The sequence below is a fragment of the Pteropus medius genome, unplaced genomic scaffold (assembly GCF_902729225.1).
Source record: "Pteropus medius unplaced genomic scaffold, Ma_sr-lr_union100, whole genome shotgun sequence".
Classification (NCBI taxonomy): Eukaryota; Metazoa; Chordata; class Mammalia; order Chiroptera; family Pteropodidae; genus Pteropus; species Pteropus medius.
Genome location: NW_024349796.1, coordinates 11,986,036 through 12,007,421, shown reverse-complemented (window position 1 = coordinate 12,007,421; position 21,386 = coordinate 11,986,036). Strand labels below are relative to the sequence as shown.

The 21,386-nt window shown below is 36.9% G+C and overlaps 1 protein-coding gene across 1 annotated transcript in view; it reads left to right on the top strand.

The window, feature by feature from the left end:
- USH2A (usherin) overlaps positions 1-21,386 on the top strand; it is a 576,091-nt gene that overhangs the window by 191,790 nt on the left and 362,915 nt on the right. The window contains 1 exon segment of the mRNA XM_039883360.1: positions 7,999-8,229. Within this exon segment, the coding sequence (XP_039739294.1) occupies positions 7,999-8,229 (231 nt within the window).

Genomic DNA, 21,386 nt, shown 5'->3' with positions numbered 1-21,386 from the left:
GTTATGTATGTATATATATGTATAGAGAGTGTATATTCAGCACCCCCTTAGTATCCTATAAAAAAAGGTCTCTAGCTTTTAGGAGTTAAGAGAATTTGGAGTATCAAAGACCATGGTAGATTCCATGCCAACATGTCAGCGATGCTACTTTCTGCGAAGCCAGACTTCAATTCTACATATTACAAAATAATAAATTGTGTCACACCAGCGTTTAATGCATGTACACAGTGCATTAATTGTAACTGTAGTACATTTATTTGTGCTAGAAGAGACTTGAAAATGATTAAAAAATCAATATTTTGCTGTCAGAGAAGCAAGTGTTACGATGCATTTAAGTAGTTAATTGCATAAGCCCCATAAAAGCTTCAGGTTTGGGCAGCAAGATGCCATAATTACAGTCCAAGCAACTACCTTTTATTAATGGCGGACTTCAGGGAATGGCGCTTGCTCTCATCACTGCTGCTCCATATGCAGTTCAGAAATTGCGGATTCTCTTCTCTCTCCATATGTAGGATCCTAGTTATGTGCACGTCGTTGTTGATCACCAGAATGACGGCCGGTTAAGGCAGTGTTTATTCACCGAGGAGGTGTTGTCCCTTGCATTCTCTGAAAGCAGTGCTTTCTGGCTTTTGGGTATGTCATAGAACATATAGGAAAATTATAATATTTATATGCCATACTGGGGTCAAGAAGCATGGTGGCTCAGAGTGGAAGGGGATAAACTCAGCCAGTTTCCTGGAGGACCGAAGGTGTCCATGTGCCCAGCAACCCTTCTGCTTTACTAATTGAGAAGCAGTACCTGAGAATGTTCAGTCATGAACTCTGAAACTAGAAGAGGCCCTACACATAACGGGGTCTGTCACGCTCTTCCACAAATGAGGGCCTGAAGAACAGAGAGACCGGATAATGGATAAGCCAAGAGCCAGTCTAGAATCTAAATCTTCTCCTTTCTAAATCAGCTCCACGATACGTACTCTCTCTTGAAGGAGATGAGAAACACAGGAGGAGATAGTAAAAGAGAATTTGTTCCTTTTTCATCCAGTTAGAGAAGAGTCAACAAAGCAGAGCTGAGTGATCTCTGAGGGCCGGGCAGGGAGAACCCTGTCCTCTTCCGGTCAGTGATGGGAAAGCACTTGAAGTGGGTCAGTTGCCAAACAGACATTCATGGCTTCATGACCTGGGTTTCTGGTCTGAGTCCTGGCCTATCTGTGTTTGGCAGATCGCATTTTCTGTGACGGTTGCGCATTTCTGAGAAAAAGTCAAAATCATTTTCTATTGACAAGGTGCCTGAGGATGTCTTAATTTAGTGTGCTCCCACACACTTCCAGAACATGGAAAAGCTGTTCGTTCTCGGGTCCCTGTCTTCATAATAGACAGTTGACAGCATTTTAAGATATGGATACAGCCATGCAGGCTTCATAGACAACAAACTCTTCCTTGAAAATAAATAAAGATTTGATTTTAAAGACTCGTCATCAGCAAGAGCTTCTGCTCATTGAGCGTTCAGTTCTTATTCTGTGATGCTCAGACTCCACACTACATAAATTTTGCAAGTGTAAATTTATGCACAATGATATGTTATTAATCAGATTATAAAGTAATATGCTGCATAAAGAATATATATTATCAAACATTTTATAAAAGCATTCTTATAAATAGAAAAGCCAGAAATCAGATTACAGAACTATAGTAAAAAACACAAGAACATTGTAATTTTATTCCAAGTGAAAACAGATGTTGTATGTTATTATTTGAAATGATGGATATTGAAGATCCATTTTATACTCACATTTATGAGAGGATTTTCTAACTAAATACAGAGAGATTTTGAATGAGGATGAACTATATCCTTTTATTATATATAATTTGAAAAATGTGTTGTTGGCTGGTAATAACAGTGCTTTGTATTGATATAGAAATTTGTTTTGTAAAACATAAAGGAGTTAGGTACATTGTTTTTAAAAGCAGTTATCGTCAAAGTATTCCCTGAAAATTTATCCTCGTATTATAGATGGGACAACTGGGGCAGATATAAATTTTAAGTGATTTTTTAAAAAAATCATATAGAACTAGAAATTAGAAAGTGAAATATAATCTTTCAAAGTCTGCAGAGTCCTTTCCATTATTCTATGTTGTCTCTTAATTTACTGTTTTGAGATGTGCAAGTTTATACCTATAATTCCTTTACTCTGATAATCTGACAAATAAGCTTTAATTTCCCCTCTCAGTAATTTTCTGTGTGTGTGCACGAGTTTAATAGTTCAGGAGTATCTGTGTTCCTTCTCATCCTTGTATGTGCGTGTGTGCATGCGTGTGTGTAACCAGTCTAGTTTAATTGATTGAAAATTCCCCCTTAGGTTTTAGGGGGACTCTGAGGATAATGACTCAGTAGGATGCTCACCTTTCAAACAGACTGGGTTGGCTCTTCCAAGTGAACCTTCAACATACCAGCTGGAAGGTTGTTTGGTCTTTTTTTAAGCAAGAGAATAAAAAAATATGTACTCTAGTTCAACTCATTCTCTGTAGTTGACTTTCTAAGAATAGTCTAATTGCTCGGTGGGAGAATTCCCCTGTGCATCTAGAAGTGCTCCTAGTGCTTCTTATTAGAGTTTAAATAGTCAACATCAATTTTAGTGGATTCTCAGTGCTAGTGTGCCCTTATTGATTATAATCATTTTGCCAAATTAAAAAAACAAAAAACAAAAAAACAAGCACACGTTCTCGCTTTTAGGAGATATTTAAAAAAAAAAAATAACTATTCAGTTGCTGGAATTTCTTTTGTTTTGCTTTATTTGACTCTGAATTTACATTCCTGATTAAGAAATGATTGTGGATTATGCTATCAATGGGAAAAGGATTCTGAATACTATAGTAATACTAAAGCTTTGTCATTATCTGCGTTTAGCTGCGTGGTTGGGATAAAGTAAAGAAATATCAAATGTCAAACAAATTGAACCTTGAGGAAGAGGTTGCTTTTAAACAACAATTAAACTCCAGTTATTTACATTTGGAACACTTATTCATAATTTCTGGAAATATTTAGTTGAAATGCTATTGTCAACATACCCAATATTTATAAGTTGTGATTCTCTAGATCTTTGCTCTTTAATATGGAAGCCATAGTAGTCATATTTATAGCTATTTAAATTTAAAATACACTTATTTAAAATTAACTTTAAGACTCCATTGCCAAACAGTCACATGTGACTAAGTACCACATTTGACAGTTGGATCTAAAACATTTCCATCATTAGAGAAAATTCTATTGGCTATCATAGGAATAGGTGGTATTTTTCAAACTAAAAAGTTTACGTCCTTTTGTCCCAGAACACTAGTGAATCTTAAAGAGAATGCAAAAATATATATATAACGGAAGAACTCAAAACTTTTGTTCTTCGAAGTAGCAAATTTTAGACAATAATGTATTAGGTCTTCCATTGGTCCTCCATTTCTTCCCTAGGCCCAGGACTCAAAAGTCTTTGACCACCCTCCTTCCTAGTTAAGCTCGGAGCCAGCAATGGCCAGCAGACATTTTTATACAAAGATGGAGCTGCAAACTGAAGGGAAGCTGAGTGGGAGAAGACATTTCTGGATGGCCTAGCTTTTCATTTTGTTTTGGATTATTTTGAAGAGGGATCAGAGCTGGTAGAAAGAAATCTTAAAGAACCCACCATTTAGCTAATTTTTGGCAAGGAATACTAAGGGATATCATGCATATAATTTAGAGATTCATACATATGTAAAAATAAAAATACCACATAGTTTGCAGTGGCAGGAGACTAAAGGAATTGTTAATTATCTTTGTACATGATGAACTTTCTTCTTCGATAAAAGTTCAAGTAAAATCACAACCAATTGTTTCTCTTTGGAAAGCTGGCCAAGCTTCTAGAAAGCAACAAATAGTTATTATTCTTAACTGTTTTAAGGTGAATTTCTAATTATGGTTTAAAGATATCAATTCTCATGTTCACGTTATTTTAATTTGTTTATTGTAAATGGCTAAGACTTTGTGTCTGTGAAAAGGCTGTGTTTTAAATACAGACTCGGCGATTATGACATTTGTTCCTTTCTTCACCTTCACTTCTCAAATAGCTGACACAGTGGGCTTGAATCTCAACCTATGAACTCAACTGTTTCAGAAAAAAAAACCCAAAACTTCATTTTCACTACCTCAGTTCCTCTGATCACTTTTCCAGTAGGTCGTAGGGAAAATCTCAGCCCCCATCACTCCTGGGGATTGCCCAGGAGCCTCCAAAGAAATGCCAGGGTCCCAGGATCTGTGAGCATCGAGGCCATTTGTCCCCATCCACTTCTTAGACCCCACATCCTCTCTGGTCTCCCCATCCGGCCCACTTCAATCATTCCTTCGTCCTGCTTGGCCTCTGTGACTTGCAGCCCCAAATTAATGGCACTTTAAGACAAGGGACGCTGTGCTTCGTCATTGGTGGTCACTGGCAGGTAGTTGCTGGCTGCAGGTTTCATGGGAGGTTCTGTGGCTCCTGAGTGAGGCAGCTCTGATTCACACAAGGGGAATTTTCCAGAGAAGGGGGTAGCTGGGGAATTTGTTGGCGTATAATTGTTCATAGTGTTCTTTAATCATTCTTTGTATTTCTGTGGTGTCGGTTGTAACTTCTTTCATTTATGATTTTATTTATTTGGGCCCTCTTTTTTTCTTGTTGAGGTTGGCTAAAGGTTTGTCCATTTTATTTATATTTTCAAAGAACCACCTTTTAATTTTATTGATATTTTCTATTGTTTTTTAAATTTTTATTCTGTTTATTTCTTCTCTGATCTTAACTATTTCTTCTGTTTACTTTGGGTTTTGTTTGTTCCTTTCTAGTTCCTTTAGATGGAGAGTTAGATTGTTTATTTGGGCTTTTTCTTGTTTCTTGAGGTAGGCCTGTACAGCTTTAAATGTCCCTTTTAGAACAGCTTTTGCTACATCTTATAAATTTTGAAAAGTGTTTTCATTTTCATTTGTTTAAAAATGGTTTTTGATTTTCTGTTTGATTCCCTCTTTCATCCATTTGTTGTTTAGCAGCATGTTGTCTAGTGTTCACATATCTGTGTTTTTTTTCCAGTTTCATTTCTAGTCTCATTCCATGGTGAGCAGAAAAGATGCTTGATATGATTTTAATCTTGAATTTATTGAGACTTGTTATTGTGGCCTAATATGTAATCTATCCTGGAGAATGTTCCAGGTGCAACTTTAGAAGAAAAAAAACACACATGTATTCTTTAGTTTTTGGTTGAAATGTTCTAAAAATGTTTGAGTAGATCTTGTTTAAGTGACATTTAAGGCCATTATTTCCTTTTTGATTTTCTGTTTGGATAATCTATCCATCGATGGGAGTGGGGTATTAAAATCCCCTACTTTCATTGTATTACTCTGGATTTCTCCTTTTATATCCATTAATAATCGCTTTATATATTCAGGCACTCCTATGTTGGGTACATATTTATGATTGTTATATCCTCTTCTTGGATTGATCCTGTTATAATTATGTAACATCCTTTATCTTTTCTCAGATTTTTTTGTTTTAAAGTCTATTTTGTATGATATGAGTGTTTCTACTCCAGCTTTCTTTCCATTTCTATTTTCATGGAATATCTTTTCCATCCCTTCTCTGTCCGTCTGCCTTGTCTTTATTTGAAGTCTCTTCTAAGTCATTTGAAGTCTCTTCTAAGCAATATATAGATGGGTCATGATTTTTAATCCAGTCAGTCTTGCTATTTTTTTTTTATTGGGGCATTTAATCCATTTCCATTTAAAGTCATTATTGATAAGTATGTTCTTATTGCCATTTTATTAATTGTTTTTAGGCTGCTTTTATAGTTGTCTTCTGTTCTTTTCTTCTTCTCTTGATCTCCTCCCTTGTGGTTTGCTGTGGGGTTTCTTTCAGTAGCTTGTTTGGGTTCCTTTCTCTATATTCTTTGTGTCTCTTTTGAAGTTTTTTGGCATGTGGCTACCACGAGATTTCTGTCGATCATTCTCTGTCTATAGCAGCCTATTTTAATCCTATAGGCGTTTAAATTCAAATATATTCAAAATGGGCTACATTTTTCCTCTCCCTTCCACATTTTATGAATTCGATGTCATATTTTAGATCTTCTTGTGATGTGTTTCTCCTAACTACTTATTGTAGTTTGAATTGAGTTCGATACTTTTCTCTTTTAACCTTCATAGCAGATTTTTAAATGTCCGATTTGCTGTATTTATTGACTATTTGGCTTTACCTGGGGGGGTTTCCCCTTTCTCCTAGTTTCTAACATCTGGTCATGGCCTTTCTTTTCCTTCTATAAGAGGGCCTTTTAACGTTTCTTATAAAAATGGTTTAATGACAACGAAGCCCTTTAGTTTTTGCTTGTCTAAGAAACTCTCCATCTCTCCAATACCGAACAACGGCTTGACTGGGCAAATGACTCTACACGGTAGGTTCCTTTCCTTCAACGCTAAAGACGTCTTGCCATTTCTGGCCTGTAAAGCTGCCAAGGAGCAGTCCGCTGATAGCCTTACAGCGGTTCCTTTGTGTGTAACTCGTTTTTCTCTAGCTTCCTCCAAGACTGATCCTTTATTTTTAATGTTTTCCATTTTCACCACAGCATGTCTTGGTGTGGGTCTCCTTGGGTTCGTCTTGTTTGGAACTCCCTGTTTCCTGGGCCTGGACATCCATTTCCTCTCCCAGGTGAGGGAAGTTCTCAGCCATTATTTCTTTAAATAAAGTTTCTGCTCTTTTCTCCCTTTCTTCTCCTTCCGGGATCCCTATAAAGTGAAGGTTTGTGCACTTGGTGTTATCCCAGAGGACCCTTAAACCATCTTTTTTTTATTTTTAATTCTTTTTTCTTTCTGCTGTTCTAATTGGTTGATTTCGGCTGATCTCCTAGGTTTCTGATCTGTTCTGTGTTAGCTAATCTGATGTTGATTCTTTGTAATGTTTTTCATTTGTTATTGCGTTCTTCATGTCTGCTTGATTCTTTCTTAAGCTTTCTGCCTCTTTGTTAAAGTTCTCCCTAAGTGTCCCACCAGCTTGATGAGCATCCTTATGACCATTTATTATTATTATTATTATTTTAATTCTTTATCAGAAAATTACTTAATTCCATTTCCTTAGGGTTTCTTTCTGGGTATTTTTCTTGTTCCTTCATTCAAAAGCTCTTTTTCTGTCTTTTCATTTTGTTTGACTTTCTATGTTTGTTTACATGAATTAGACAAAATAACTATCTCTTTCAGTCTTAAAAGACTGACTTTACCTACAAGCGGGCCGTGTGTGCCAGGTGGTTGGGGCGGCTGGTAGGAGCCGAGTGGGAGCCTAAGGCCTGGAGGGGGCAGCAGCTCTGGGAGGCGGCCAGGTGCATGTAGTAACGCGCTTGGTTCTGATTGGTCCCTTTGGCCCGGGAAATGGGCTCGGGAGACCTTGCAGACAGGCCAGAGCGGCTGCATAGAGCGCTGCCCGCGCCCGGACGTGGACGTGGGGGTGGCGCTCGCCCGCCCCTCCCGCCACGGGGCGCGCCGCCCCTGCCAGCCCGGCGCGCAGTCTCCGCGCGGGCTCGCCCTGGCTGGCGCTTTCCGCGAAGTGGCCTCTCGGAGCTGGGCACGCGCTCACGGCACCTGGGGCCGGGACGCCAGGTGGGTGCTGACGCCCTGTGGTTCCTTTTGCTCCCTTGGCTCGGGGGCAAAAGGCTCCAGGCCAGGTAGGTCTCTGTGAAGGACTGGTTGCGGGACCTGGCAGGTAGGCCGGAGTCCCCGCAGCTCCTGGGAGGGGTAGTTCAGCATCTTCCTCTGCTCTGCCCTCTTTTGTTGGCCATTTAAACTGTTTATTCGCGTTTTAGATAAACTCCATCTTGTGTTTCCGTTTCTAGAACCATGAGTACTTGAGACCCTAATGGATTTGATTTTGAGTGTGATGCACACTAGTGCATGTGTACAGAAGTGTGGATATCTGTGTCTGGAGCTAGAAACCAAACCCTTGCAGGTAACCGGTGTTTTCTAACCCTTAGCCCCAGCCCGCCTGAGGCCTCCCGCGGTCGAAGGGGTCAACAGCACGGCCGTCCGTCTCCGATGGTTTGCACCTGCAGAGGTGAACGGCCCGCCGCCCGCATACCAGCTGGAGAGGAGAGACGCGTCTCTGCCAGCTCCGAGGGCCACGGTGATGAAAGGAGTTCGTTTCGGAGGACATGGATATTATAAATTTCCCAGCTCCGCTCACCCAGTCAATACAGACTTTACCGGTGAGTGTGTTTGACGGCATTTCACTTAAGAGGCGCTCAGCCCCAACGCGTTTTCTGTGAATTTTTACTATGCCTATTTATAAAATGCTAATTCAGACCTTTGATAACTTTAGCTTGATTGTGTTAACATGTCTATCTTTTTAGAGTTCTGGGAGGAAAAAAAGGTGGAGAAAAGGAAAAAATACATGTGAAAGGCTCTTATATCAAAGTATGTGCTAAAAATGTCTTAGAATACTACCAGAACATGTTTCTCAGAATATTATTCACTTGCTCTGTGAAAAGAGTTCTGTAGGCAAGTGAGTTTGAGAAACAGGAAATTCTCAGTACGCGTCAGGCTATTAAAGCCTCTGAAAGAATTTTAAGAAAGCTTTTTCACTTTGTTCAAGTAGATAGTCCTAACACTTATGCTTTTTTTTTTTTTTTTTTTTTTTTTTAACTATAACGACTATTAACACCCTATGTTCTGTGGAGAGCATTACAGGAAAAGCTAATTTAGTGGAACACGTACCTTCCCTGGGCCCGGACTACGGCTAAAGCAAGTTAGGTATTTTTTTTTCAGTCACAAAATTTAAAGGCAACAAAAAACTCAGCAATGAATATAAATAATATTTTAAAACAGGACTTTTAAAAAATAAAAATGAAGGCAAATAAATCTCTAACAAAATATCTATAATTGAAATAGTGACAGGATCTGCCCCTCTCTGCGTAACCCTGCCTCATTTTCTTCACCCAACTCCTGGTCTTACTGTTGTTACAATATTCTGAAAGTCCTGTTACCCGTATGCATATAGCTTTTAAAAGCACTATTTCACTACGGATATAGAGAACTGTAACTATGACACATACTTCACTTTTCCATTTTTTTTAAATTTACAAAATATGAGATGTTTTGTAAGCTCATCATATTAATTGAATCCATAAGAAAGTCATTTTGGAGCATATAGCTTATCTTTAAAATGTTCCATATGTTGAGGACAATGAAATGGAATTTCAATTAGAAAATATAGCTCAAATATCATTGTTTTATTTTTACCTAAAATAGTAAATAGTTTGCTTTTAAGCGAGGCTGGCTGCCGATGTACATTTGTAATGAATAATGATTACGCTCCAGCTGAGCTATATTGAGATTAATGCATGCTTAATACTGGCCTAGCACATCAAAAGCATCACTGAGCATTAAAATGCGACCATTGAGCTCTCCTAAAATGCTTAACTTCTGCTTAATATTTGTAAATGTCAAAGAAAGGAAGGAGAAGGGAAAAAAAAAAGGTGTCTTGAAAGGAAGGAACAGATAAATGTAAAAGACTTTTTATCAAAAGTTAATAGAAACTTTCTCCCTGGGCTAGCATTTGGCTCGTGGTGTGTTTCTTCCAGGAACCAGCACTGATTTTCCTCATGTGAGTAGAGCTGCCGCAAACATGTCAACCTGGATTTGCTGGCTAGCCAGCAGACAGATTTTTGATAGGATCACCTACTGTTGTCGCAGAGAAAGACAGAGTGGCCCGTCCACCGTTAATAAATTTAGTCGTCTGCGCTGTCTCCCTAGCCGGCCTTATACTCTGAGGTGCAAGGACCAGGGGCAGATGTAGCGTCTGGGAAGTTTTCCAAATTCCTCTTTAAAAAAGTTAGGCCGTAAACACCCGCCTCACTAAGCAAGATCCTTCTGTCTATAACAAAGCCTCCAGCTGCACAGAAAATGTGTTTGGAGCACACATCATGTGAAGGACAAGGCAGGGAGATCACAGTTGTGGCTGGAAGTACTCCCTGGAGCTTTGGTGATTCCCTGAGAATAAGAATCTCTGTATTCAGACACATTCTGGGGCATCGCTGGCTCCTTTATTGTAGCAGCTCTGCCTTACTTTTATGGCTCGCTTTTAAGTAAACAGTCCACACCAACTTATTGGTTTGCTCCTCTGGCTCGACCGGCATATTGAGTTGAATAATTTGGTTGAGTTGAGTCATGGTTTAACTAAATGTACCTGGTTAATGAGCTAAGACAATTTTACAAAACCAACTCCATGGCTTTCCTTAGACTTACATTTGAACTGTGTAGAAAGGTGAGTGTGTAATGAGCGGTATATTCTCTGTCCCTCTACAGCCCTGTAAGGTGGGTACTTTTACCTTCAGAGTACGTGAGGAAAAGGAGCTCCCATATGTGGCTTCCTCAGCATCCCACGGCTACTGAATTTCAGGGTTAGAGCATAAATTGGAAGCTTCTGATTCTGAAGCTGGTGTTTTTTTCCATGGAAACGTGACAGAGCACAAGTGGGCAGTGCTTTGGAAGCTGTGGAATAAGAAGTGTCTAAAAACAATGAATGAGGTGAAATCGTCATCACCGAAGTATTCCTGACCCAACCTTGCTAAATAAGCTTTTTGGGTTTGTCTTCCGGTTCTTAGCTTTTTGGGTAACAAAGAGTAAATGTGTTGCTGCTATTTATTTATTTGTATCTCCAAAGGCATCTGAGGATCGGTGTTTTTTTTTCCCCCTGTAGCAATTAATTCCAAAGGGTTACTTGAAGCTAGATGTATAACATCTGAATGGAATTATTTTACACAAGCTGAAGTGCTATGTGCCAAATGGTCCTTTTGACTCACATTCCACTATATCTTACACAGTTTTAATATTCTGAGGAAAATTTAATAAGCAAATTCTGGAAATATCTATAATGATGAATTATATTTTAAAAGTGAATAATTATATAAAAAGAACTTAGCTTTTATTTTGAATTATTCATTTCAAAATCTCAAACTTTAACTCGAATAATTCCTGAAATATGAATGGAGATATCATATAACACTCAAAAACAAATATTCAGTGATCTGTATTATTATACATAGTTTATGTGTGAAAAAAATAAGTGAGATTTAACTCATCAGTAAAAGGATTTATAAATACATTCATAACATGTTCAGTGGTCATAAGCAAAATGTTGAAAGTCTCAATATAAATTACCGCATTATTACAGTTCAAGAAAGGATTCTCTTTATATTATTCAGCTTTCTTCAGTATTTGCTTTAAATAGCTTTACCTCATATGATAGAATGAAAAGAATTCAAACACATGGATAAACGTCTTAACATTTTGCTTTATATCGTAAATTATTAAGCTTAGTATTGTAAATGAACTCAGCCATTATCTGCCTTTTGGCAGAAATATTAACCACACAAATCTTTATTTTTTGATTCCTTCGCCTTTCTGATACAAGTGCTCTTTTAAAACTCTAATCTCCAGGAAGGACACATTATCAGTCATTTACATCATAGTATAAATTTAAGATCATACATTACTCTCTCACTTCTATATGATTAAGAGTGAGAGCTTTGGGGGCAGACTGATAAGTTTTAGATCCAGGCCTCATTATTTTTAGCTAAATGTAATTAGATAAACCGCTTAATTCTTTTTGTGATTCTGTTTCCTTTTCTTTAAAACTGACATAATACTACTACTAATGTTCATATGTAGCAGGTAGGGCATGATTAAAGGAGATAGCACACCTAATGAACTTTGCACAGCATCTGCCAGACAGATTACTTAACAGTCATTAAAAATTAGCTATTAACTATTACTCACTTAACAAATATTTATTAAGTGCCTACAATAGGACAGAAGTTTTTCTAAGAGTCTTCTGCAATTTATAAAATCAACATTGTATTAATTCACTTGCCGTTACACATAGAAAATATGTATTCCTAAATGTTGTATCTGGGATATGAATAATAAGCAATATTCTGTGTTAAAATGTGATATTTAATTTTGTTATCGAAAACTGTTTAGCGTTGAGACATATAAACTATTTATAAACTATCTATAAAAATAGTTTATCTTCTAAATTGAGTTATACTAGATCACCAATGCCTTTAACATCTAAGATTCAAAATCAGTGACTATAGAATATTTAAGTAGCCTCAACAATTCAAAATGGAGGTTTTTACCACAGCATCTGTGAGTTTAACAATTAGATTTTTACATTGTGCAGTTATAATTATTTTTAATAATTTTATATTCACAATCGAAGATGAACATAAATTTACTCTTTCCGTCTACTAATCCGAAGAATTTAGTAATACAGGGAGCATTACTCAATATCAAGTGGACATTCGATTGCTGCGTTATATCAGAGGGTGTAAAGAAGCCGCACATTCAACATAATTTCACGATCTTGCGAGTAGAAAAGCATATCAACACTCATGGAGAAATATTTCCTGGTAACATAGAGTTAACAGTACTTTCTCCATCTAAAACAGGAATGGCAACAGAGCATCCCACCCTTCTGCAGATGCGAGCAGAGATCTCTGTGCCTTTAGAGGGAAAAAAAAATGCTCATTTTATTGAGGAATGCAGAGTAAATACGCTTAATTTACATAAAGAATTTAGTCCTTTCCATATAACGCTAGGAATCCAAGTGAAACCTGGTGAAAAGAGAAAGCCAAAGCACGGCTCTGCTCAGATGGGCATTCCAAAGCCGACCCTCTCTCTCCTTGACACTTTTTTTGTTCCCTATTAGCGAAAACAGGTCCATGATCATTTGGGGGAAGGTTTGACTATTGTAGTATCCAGGTGCCAATCACGCCAGCCTTTTAAACTGCCTTTACTGGTGACCCTGCCCAGAAAGCAGGAATCGCCTTTGGGGAGATGTCTGCAGCAAACCACGGGGGACATGAACGTACATGTGCACCTGGATGCAATTCCCTTTTATTTGTCTTCACGAGAAATGTGATTACTGATGTTGAATATCTTGCAGATGAGAACTCTGTACACTTTCTTCATAATAATGCTGTTCAAGGACACTAAATGATTGTCATACATTTTTGTCTCTCAGTATAATTTTCCTTCCCCCAAAATGGCTGAACTAAAATGCTTTAGGTTCCAGAAATACAATTAATTACCGGCCTACGAAAAGGGAAATTCAACCAAAATCAATATACTTAAGAGCACATATTTTATGCTTTTTACTCTATGGTATTTATGCATTATTGTTACTATTTTTTATTATTTTTAGTAAATTGGAACATTTAAGCACTTCATTAAAGGGAAGCTGATTATAAGCAGCTACAGTGCAGGTACAAGTAGGGCAGAATTCCTCAGATAACTAATTAGTAAAAACGCATTAATTCTGACCTTCAATGCCCTTGGTGGCCTAGTATTTGTTTTCCTCTGACTGGGAGCAAATAATTTTGCAAGAAAGTGCTTCAAAACAAAACAAAACTAAGTAAAATGCCAGGTTTTTTCAAGGCAGATTTGAACCACAGGTTTTATTTAACCCATGATGTTGGATTTTGGCCATAGTTACTGGACAACATATATGTCCTAGCGGTTTAACGAACAGGCAGCGATGATGTGGGAAAATAAAGTTAAGAGGAAGAAGTCGGACCCTGGGAAGTGGCAGACTCCTGACCCGTTTCTGTTGGCAGCAGAAGCAGAAGGCACGGGAATGTCTCGTCGAGCTCATCTGCATAGATTGAAAGGGACAAGGATCCAAAGGCATACCTCATTCTTAGAATAAGAGAAGTCGTTTGAACCCATGGTGACAAAGGTCTATTAAGAAGTAAACGTTACGATCGTTTAGTTTTTACTATGTTTCGTAGAGAGGTGTAACTAGGTTCTTTAAAAATGCTTTCAGATGGCGTTTGCCACTATTAATGGGTGGGAGAGGACCATGTTTCCCCCAGTCAGCAAAGTCACCCAGGCCGGTTTAAGATGACTGCACATGTTTTAACTCTTATAATTTTAAAGTGACACATTTCGAAGCGCATTTCTATAACGTTGCCTGTGTTTGAAATGTTAACTGCGGGCTTGGTCTAATAGTCAACTCAGTGTCACTTTGGAATTTTGTCTTAGATTGCACTTGTTTTTAGTCTCTATTGGTGTGAGATGTATAGGAAGTATGTTTTAAGCTCTATAGTACTAGAGACAACAAGGAAACCGTCATGAACAGTCAGTCTTTAGTTGCTGGTGGAGTTACTCCTGTGTCAGTTGTGACAGCTGGAGAGCTATCAAAATTATTTGTCCTAACGTAGTTGTCCTAACGTAGCTCTCGCATTTTGTTGTTGAAAACTAGGTGTGGCAAATCTCTTCGATACAGAATCTCCTTAGGCTTATTAAATTTTGAAGTTAATGACTATTTTGACACTTTTACCTATACATATCATTAGGGCTTATTGCAATAGGTTTAAGATGACAGTCGTAATAAACATATGTAGTACAATAAAAAGCACTTTTAATCTTGAGAGTGTTTTATAAACAGCCGTGATCAATGCTATGGATGGATTAACAGCATCAAACTGATTGAATTCTATTTCAAGGGCAATGGAGGTATTGATGTTGGAGTTCTCGTTCTGAAGGAAAGCAAAGATGGCAGTCAAAAGCGTAGCTTCTGGGGTCAGACACCCAGGTTTAAAAGCTGTCTCCCCAGCATGCTGTGGGTAATGTTTCATGAGTCACCTCCCTGCTCTGTAGCTCAGTGTCTTCATCTTTAAAATGGATTATTATAAGGTTTTGCTGCAGGAATCACTGTAAAGGCTTAGCACACAATATCTTTATGATCATTATTACATATGCATTTATGGTTGACATTTTTTAATTGAGAATTTTAAATTATGCCCCTCCCCTTTCATACATGTTTTTCATGTGCCTGAACCACATTAATGTTGATACTTTTTTTACAATCTCTCTCTACTACCTACCTCTCTGATCATTCACTTCTTTTTACTTAATCTGTGAAGTTATGATCTTTGTTTTGTTAGTTGCTTGTCTTCTTTGTTCAGAACTTAGATGTTCTGTATCTCATTTCCACATTTCCAGTGGCTACCCTTAAATTTTAACATGAATTTGTAAATCTAACTCTGTTTCTTCTCTTTTCCTTGTAATCAGTCTTCTTAAAAAATAAGACTCCTCAATCTAGTCACCTGCATTTTTTCCCTCTCACTTCTTTATTATAAATGCTTTCTTCAAGATAATAATTTTAAAAACAAGAGACTTTTCTTAATCCTCACCTTACGTGCCCCTAAACGATGTGGTACCATTAAATCCTTTCAAAAATGTATAAAGAAACCACACATTGATCACCAGTTTTCCCTTTCTGTTTTCTTCAGATTTTTCAAGCTTTTTTTTGGCTTTGCTTTCACATTCACTTTTAAATAGAAGGACTCAACTATTTAGTCAGTCCATGTACAGATCTTATTCATTTTTACCCCATTTGCCAGATGCTATGATTGGTATTTTGGAAAGGGTTTTGAGAAACACAGGCACAGTCCCTAACCTTAGGGAGCTTAAAATCTTGCAGCGAAATCATGCATCAAACACCTAATTAAATAATTACAAGTGACTTCTGTCTCTAGCTATGAGGCATATCAAAAAAATCCTCCTGCTGAAGAAAAGAAAAAAAGGCTGGATAAAACTTCTTAAAATTATGGTGATTTAAAGATTGCCAGGACTTGTGGGGCCAGGATCCCAGAAATATGGAGAACTATTTAGGTGAGACTTTTTATTTATCTTTTTTTTTCCCCCCTTTCTGATTGACTGGTTGATTCCTGTATTGCATGGTATTAAAGTGGGGGTGGGGGAAAGCATAGCTTCAGAGACAGAATGTTAGAGTTCAGTACTACGGAGGAGCAGGGCCCCTGGGAATATGTCCAGCTTTCTCTGGAAATCCAGTCAGTGGATGTAGACCAGAAATAGACCAGGTTTCCTAAAGGCTGAAGTCAGGTCTCATCCCATCTCAGCTGCCCACAGGGTAAGGTTATTTGCCTGGCCAAAGTACTTAAATACTCGCTGCAAGGAGAGAGCAACTAGAGTCTAGAAGTGTCTGGTATTTAATTCAAAATTACCCGTAATACCAAGAATTAAGGCCAAATAAGTAAAACAAAAAATGGAAATAGGTAATCTGGATATATTGGCAAATATATGCACATACATACGTGTACTCTAGATATGTTGGTAATATACAGGAATATATATGCACATGCACATGTATAAATATATATGCATTTATACACATATATATGTATACATATTATCCAGACACAAACTTTACTATAACTATAACTAATAGTGTCAGGAACACAAAAATGCATAATTTAAACAGAACTGGTATATTTCAGAATAGGAATTCTAGAACTGAAATAATAACTAAGATCTCAGTAATTAGAATTTCAGTTTTATCTCTGATGGAGTAAATGGTATTAGACTTAAATGATAAAGTTTAAACGCATGTATTGGAAAAAAGAATAGTTGAAAATCAATTATTTAAGTTTCAACTCAAGAAGAAAACAACAAAAAAATGTCAAATAGAACCCTTAAAAAATTGAAGAAGTAACAAAAAATGAAAGCAAAAATCAATGAAATAGAAAACAAAAAGTATAATTAAGAAAATAAACAAGATAAAAAAATCTACGTGACTCATCCTATTAACCTAACGAAGATGACATCTTCTAAATTACTCCCATAATATATTTGATAAAATATATTTATTCATGATAATATCTCAGCAAACTAGGAATGAAACATTCTGCTAAATGTGTTTTTATAAAAGACTACTAATAGCAAAATAGTGAAGGCTTTCTCCTAGAGGTCAGAAACAGGACAAAGAAGTCTCCTGTTGCCACTGGTTAAAAATGTACTTCTGGTACCAGCTAGAGCAATATAGCAACATAATAAATACATTGATATCAAAATGGAAATAAACTGTCTTTGGAGATGGCATATTGTATATACATGAAATTTAAAATAATATATAAATTGTTCAATTTAACAAAGAAATTTTACAAAAATGTTGGCTATCAATCTACAATTGGTTCTATTAAATAGCAAAAAACAAGTGAGAAATAAAATTTTTTTAAAGTACCACTTATAATAGTACCAAAATATATAACAGATTTAGAAATAAATCTAGAAAAAGATAATGCAAGACCTCTACGATGAACACTAAAAAAATATTAATGTGAGAAATTCAGGAAGACCTAATGCTACATGAAAACATATTTATGTCATGGATTTGAAGACTTAATGTTGTTAAATCCCAAATCTTTCTAATTTTGCCTGTAGAATCTATGTAGTCCCAGTCAAAATCCCAGGATTTTTTGTGGAAATTGACAAACTAACTCTAAAATTTGTACGGAAAAGGAAAGGATGTAGAATAGCCAAGTTTATACTGAAGGACAAAGCTGGAGGACTGAAAATCACCACATATCAAGGCTGTCTACCATGCTGCAGGAGGTAAGGCAGTATAGGCATAAGGCGTAAAGACAGATGATTAGACTGCTCATATACTACCACATACATATCCAAATAAGGTTATATATACATATACCAAAAAGCATGTGCAAGGCTCTTCATAGGAACTTTATTCCTAATAATCAAAAAATGTTAACCCAAATTTCCATCAACAATAGAATGGAAAACAAATTCTTATGTATGGACTGTGTATAGCAGTAAAAATGGAAAAAAAAAAAACACAAAACTTATTTCACACAACACAGGTAAATCTCATGACCTTTTACTGAGAGAAAGAAGCTAGACAGAAAATGATCTAGTTTTCTGTTTATATAAATTTCAAAACTAGGAACATGAATCAATGGTGATAGAAGTTGAACATGAAGTAATAACTGAAAGGAAACAAAAAAAGAGCCTTGTGAGATTCTGGGATTATTCTGTATGTTAGTCTGAGAGGTGTTTATGTGTTTTCTTTATAAATGTCTACCTATCAAAATAGATACTCATAACTTGTGCATTTTATTGTTATAATTTGAAAGGTTACCAGAAAAAATTCCAGGTATACAGAGTCCAAAAGTAAGATATGGAAAACTATTATAATAGGTAATAACAGGAATGTTCAACCCAGTTTAAGAGAATTCACAATGGCTTCCTAGATGAGGAGTTTTAGAATCTGAAAAAATACAGTTTAAATTAGTTGGGCACAAAAGAGAAGTAAGCAGTTTAGGTAGAGACAGTAGCACATGTAAGTGCTTTGATGTGGGTGATGACATGGTATATAAACAAACAAATTAACATAAAAACAAAACTGAGAATTCAGTATAGCCAGAGTTTAGAAAGCCAGGAGAAGGGCACTTGGCGAGGTGGAAATATAAGGAGACAAATCTGCAGAGGCTTTTAATACTACTGCAGTAAGGATTTTGAATGCAATTTTATCATTTTTATAAGACCACCGTGTAGATTGGGGTCTGATCCAGGAATGTTTTTAATGAGGGTTTTGCTAAATTGGATTGCTACTTTTTTACTTTTTAGAGACCGACTCGTTAAAAGTGACTGTTTCATTAAGTCATCAATCTGTTTTGTCTATGAGATATCTCACAAAATGTGAGAAGATCTTCCTTATAAAAATTTGCCTGGGTAGTGGTTAAAAAAAAGGCAAATTCTGAATTCCATCACAGATCTATTCCATCCTAATTTCTGAGGAAGTAGCTAGACATTTACATTTTAACAAGATCTCCATATCTACTCTGTTTAAACATACACCTACTATACGATCCAGTTATTCCTCTCAGGGGCGTTGATCTAAGAGAAATGAAAGAATCTGTCCACATAAATGGCATGCACATAAATATTCGTGAACCTCTGCTCACCAGAGCGGGCGGGGGAAACATCAACAGGTGAATGGATAAACAAATGTGGCATATACATACCGGGAGATATTACTCAACAATACAAAGGAATAAGCTACTTGATACAAACAACATGGATAAATCTTAGTGGATGGGCTGAGTAAAGAAAGAGGAGTACTTAATGACAATTCCATTTCTATAAAATTCTAAAAGTACAAACTATAATGACAAAAAGGAGATCCGGGATTGCCTGGGGCTGAGGACGAGAGAGTGATGGCACTTTTTGTAGTGATCCTGGTGATGGTTTTATGGGCATTCATCTCTCAGTTTACGGAACTGTACCTTTATGTGGATGGAGTTTATTGCAAGTAAATTATACCTCACTAAAATAGGTAAAAGAAAAAGTTCTTCGGGTGTTTCTTGCAATATTCAGGCATAAGAACCATGTACCTCCATTGTAATGGAAAAATTGCTTTAACTTCAGAGAAAAATCAGTCAATTTTTATATTTAATTTACTGGTCCTGGATGCCTTTCTATAGAGACTAAAGCAATATACATACTTCAGAGTAGGCTCGACACTCCAAATTTCACCTGAGACAAATTGATGTCCACTATATATTATAAAACAGGATATCAGTTTTACTAAACTAATGATAAGAAAAATCTACATAATTAAAAAATATTGTTTTTCTCTACAGAATAAGGTTTCTTTTGATGTCCTTCACATTAGGACAGAACTTCTTCTAGACAGGGCTGTTTGTCTGTTCTTCAGTTATCTTATCATAAGAAAGAATTTAATCAATAAAAATATGAAATGCACATTTGCGTGTGTAGGTGACCAGTTCTTGCTTTGATGCTGTGGCACCTCTGTAATGTATTTTGTAGCTCTCATAATTGGTGTTAATATGCTATGTTATTAAGTTTAACTGAGAGAAATAGTTTGCTGAAAACTGATTTCTTCTGCATACTTATAAATTCAGTAGTCAGAAAAAAATTAGAGAAATATAATTAAGGATGGCAAAATCAATTTGACACTCACTTAAACTGTGTGGAGGGGAGGCGGTAAGCTGCAGCCTGCATCTGATGCTGTTCTCTCCTTGTTTACTTCATAAAACGGTGCAAATTAAAACTTTAATTTACAGAGCTGTTAATGCCTCGTTAAAAACTTTCAGCAAGTATCCTATTTTGATTTTTTTTTCCCCTTATATCTGATGTGCAACATTATCTCTGTTCTGCGAGCAGGTGTAAGAATACATTTAGGAATACAACCTAACCTGCGTACATGAAATGAAAGCTTTTTAAACATCACATTTCAGGAAAAGACACTGGCAGTGTCTGTTAGCTGTTTGTCCAAGTGATTAATTTCCCTATTTACTTTGTTCTTGTTGTTGTTAGTCTCTGTTATGTGCTAGATACTATTGGGCTGAGTGTGTAGTTGGAATCCAGTAGACTTTTTTCTTGCACTCACAGGCCTTATGAGAATGGAATCCATGAATGTTTGATTGCTTTAACAGTTATAATATACTGCATTTTTATACCCAATAGTGTGATGTAACTAAAACCAAGCAAACGATAGCACCAAAAAATCCACAGATACTGGATTAGGATTCAATCTTAAAAAAAAAAAAAGTGTATACATCAATTTGGTGCTTGTTTCAGACATCCTGCAAGTTCATGGTCTAGCACATAACTACTCCATCGTACCCACTGCCCCTGCCTCCCTCGGTAAAGGCACCATGACCACCTCCGTCATACGCAGACCTCGCTCTACTGATCGCTGTCAGGACAAGTATGAATGCCTTCAAAGAGCAGGATTGATTGGCTCTCACAGGAAATCGAAGTTGGACCTTCCCCAAGCTGGGCTATGTTCCTGGACTTGACTTCTAGAACACAGCATTATCTCTGGATAATAAATTCCTTCTTTTGCTCAAAGTACCTTGAATCCAAATATGCAACCAGAGATTCTTAACTTAAAAGAGGCCACCAGCATATGAATGGAAATCGAAGCCATGGGGATGGGTCAAATGACTCATGGCCCTGGATAGAACTTGGGGGAACAAAGAGCATTCGGGCATACATGGTGAAGACAGCGAAGAAGAAATAGCCATATATGTGGATGAAGCACCTGACTGAGAGGAAAGATTCACGAATTAGATCGTAGTCACCAACATAAAATGTTATCCAGTAGTGAAGTGGGCTAAAAATCGAAATTGGTGGTGGGAGCTTATCATTTTTTTTTAATTTATTTTTTCTTTTTCTTTTCAACAGGTCTTTTTTTGGGATGGGGGGGCAGGGTGGATAAAAGTTATTTTTAAACTACAGTTGACATACAATATGAGTTCTGGGTGTGTAACACGATAGACATTTGTACCTTACAGACTGATCACCACAATATATTTAGTAACTATCTGTCACCATATATAGTTATTACAATGTTATCGATTCTGTTCCCTACATCCCCAAGACTGTTTTTATAAGGGCAGTTTGCCCTTCTTAATCCCCTTCACCTTTTTCGCCCATCCCCCCACTTCTCTCCCATCTGGCAACTGTTAGCTCTCTTTATCTACGAGTTCAGGTTTTGTTTGGTTTGTCAATA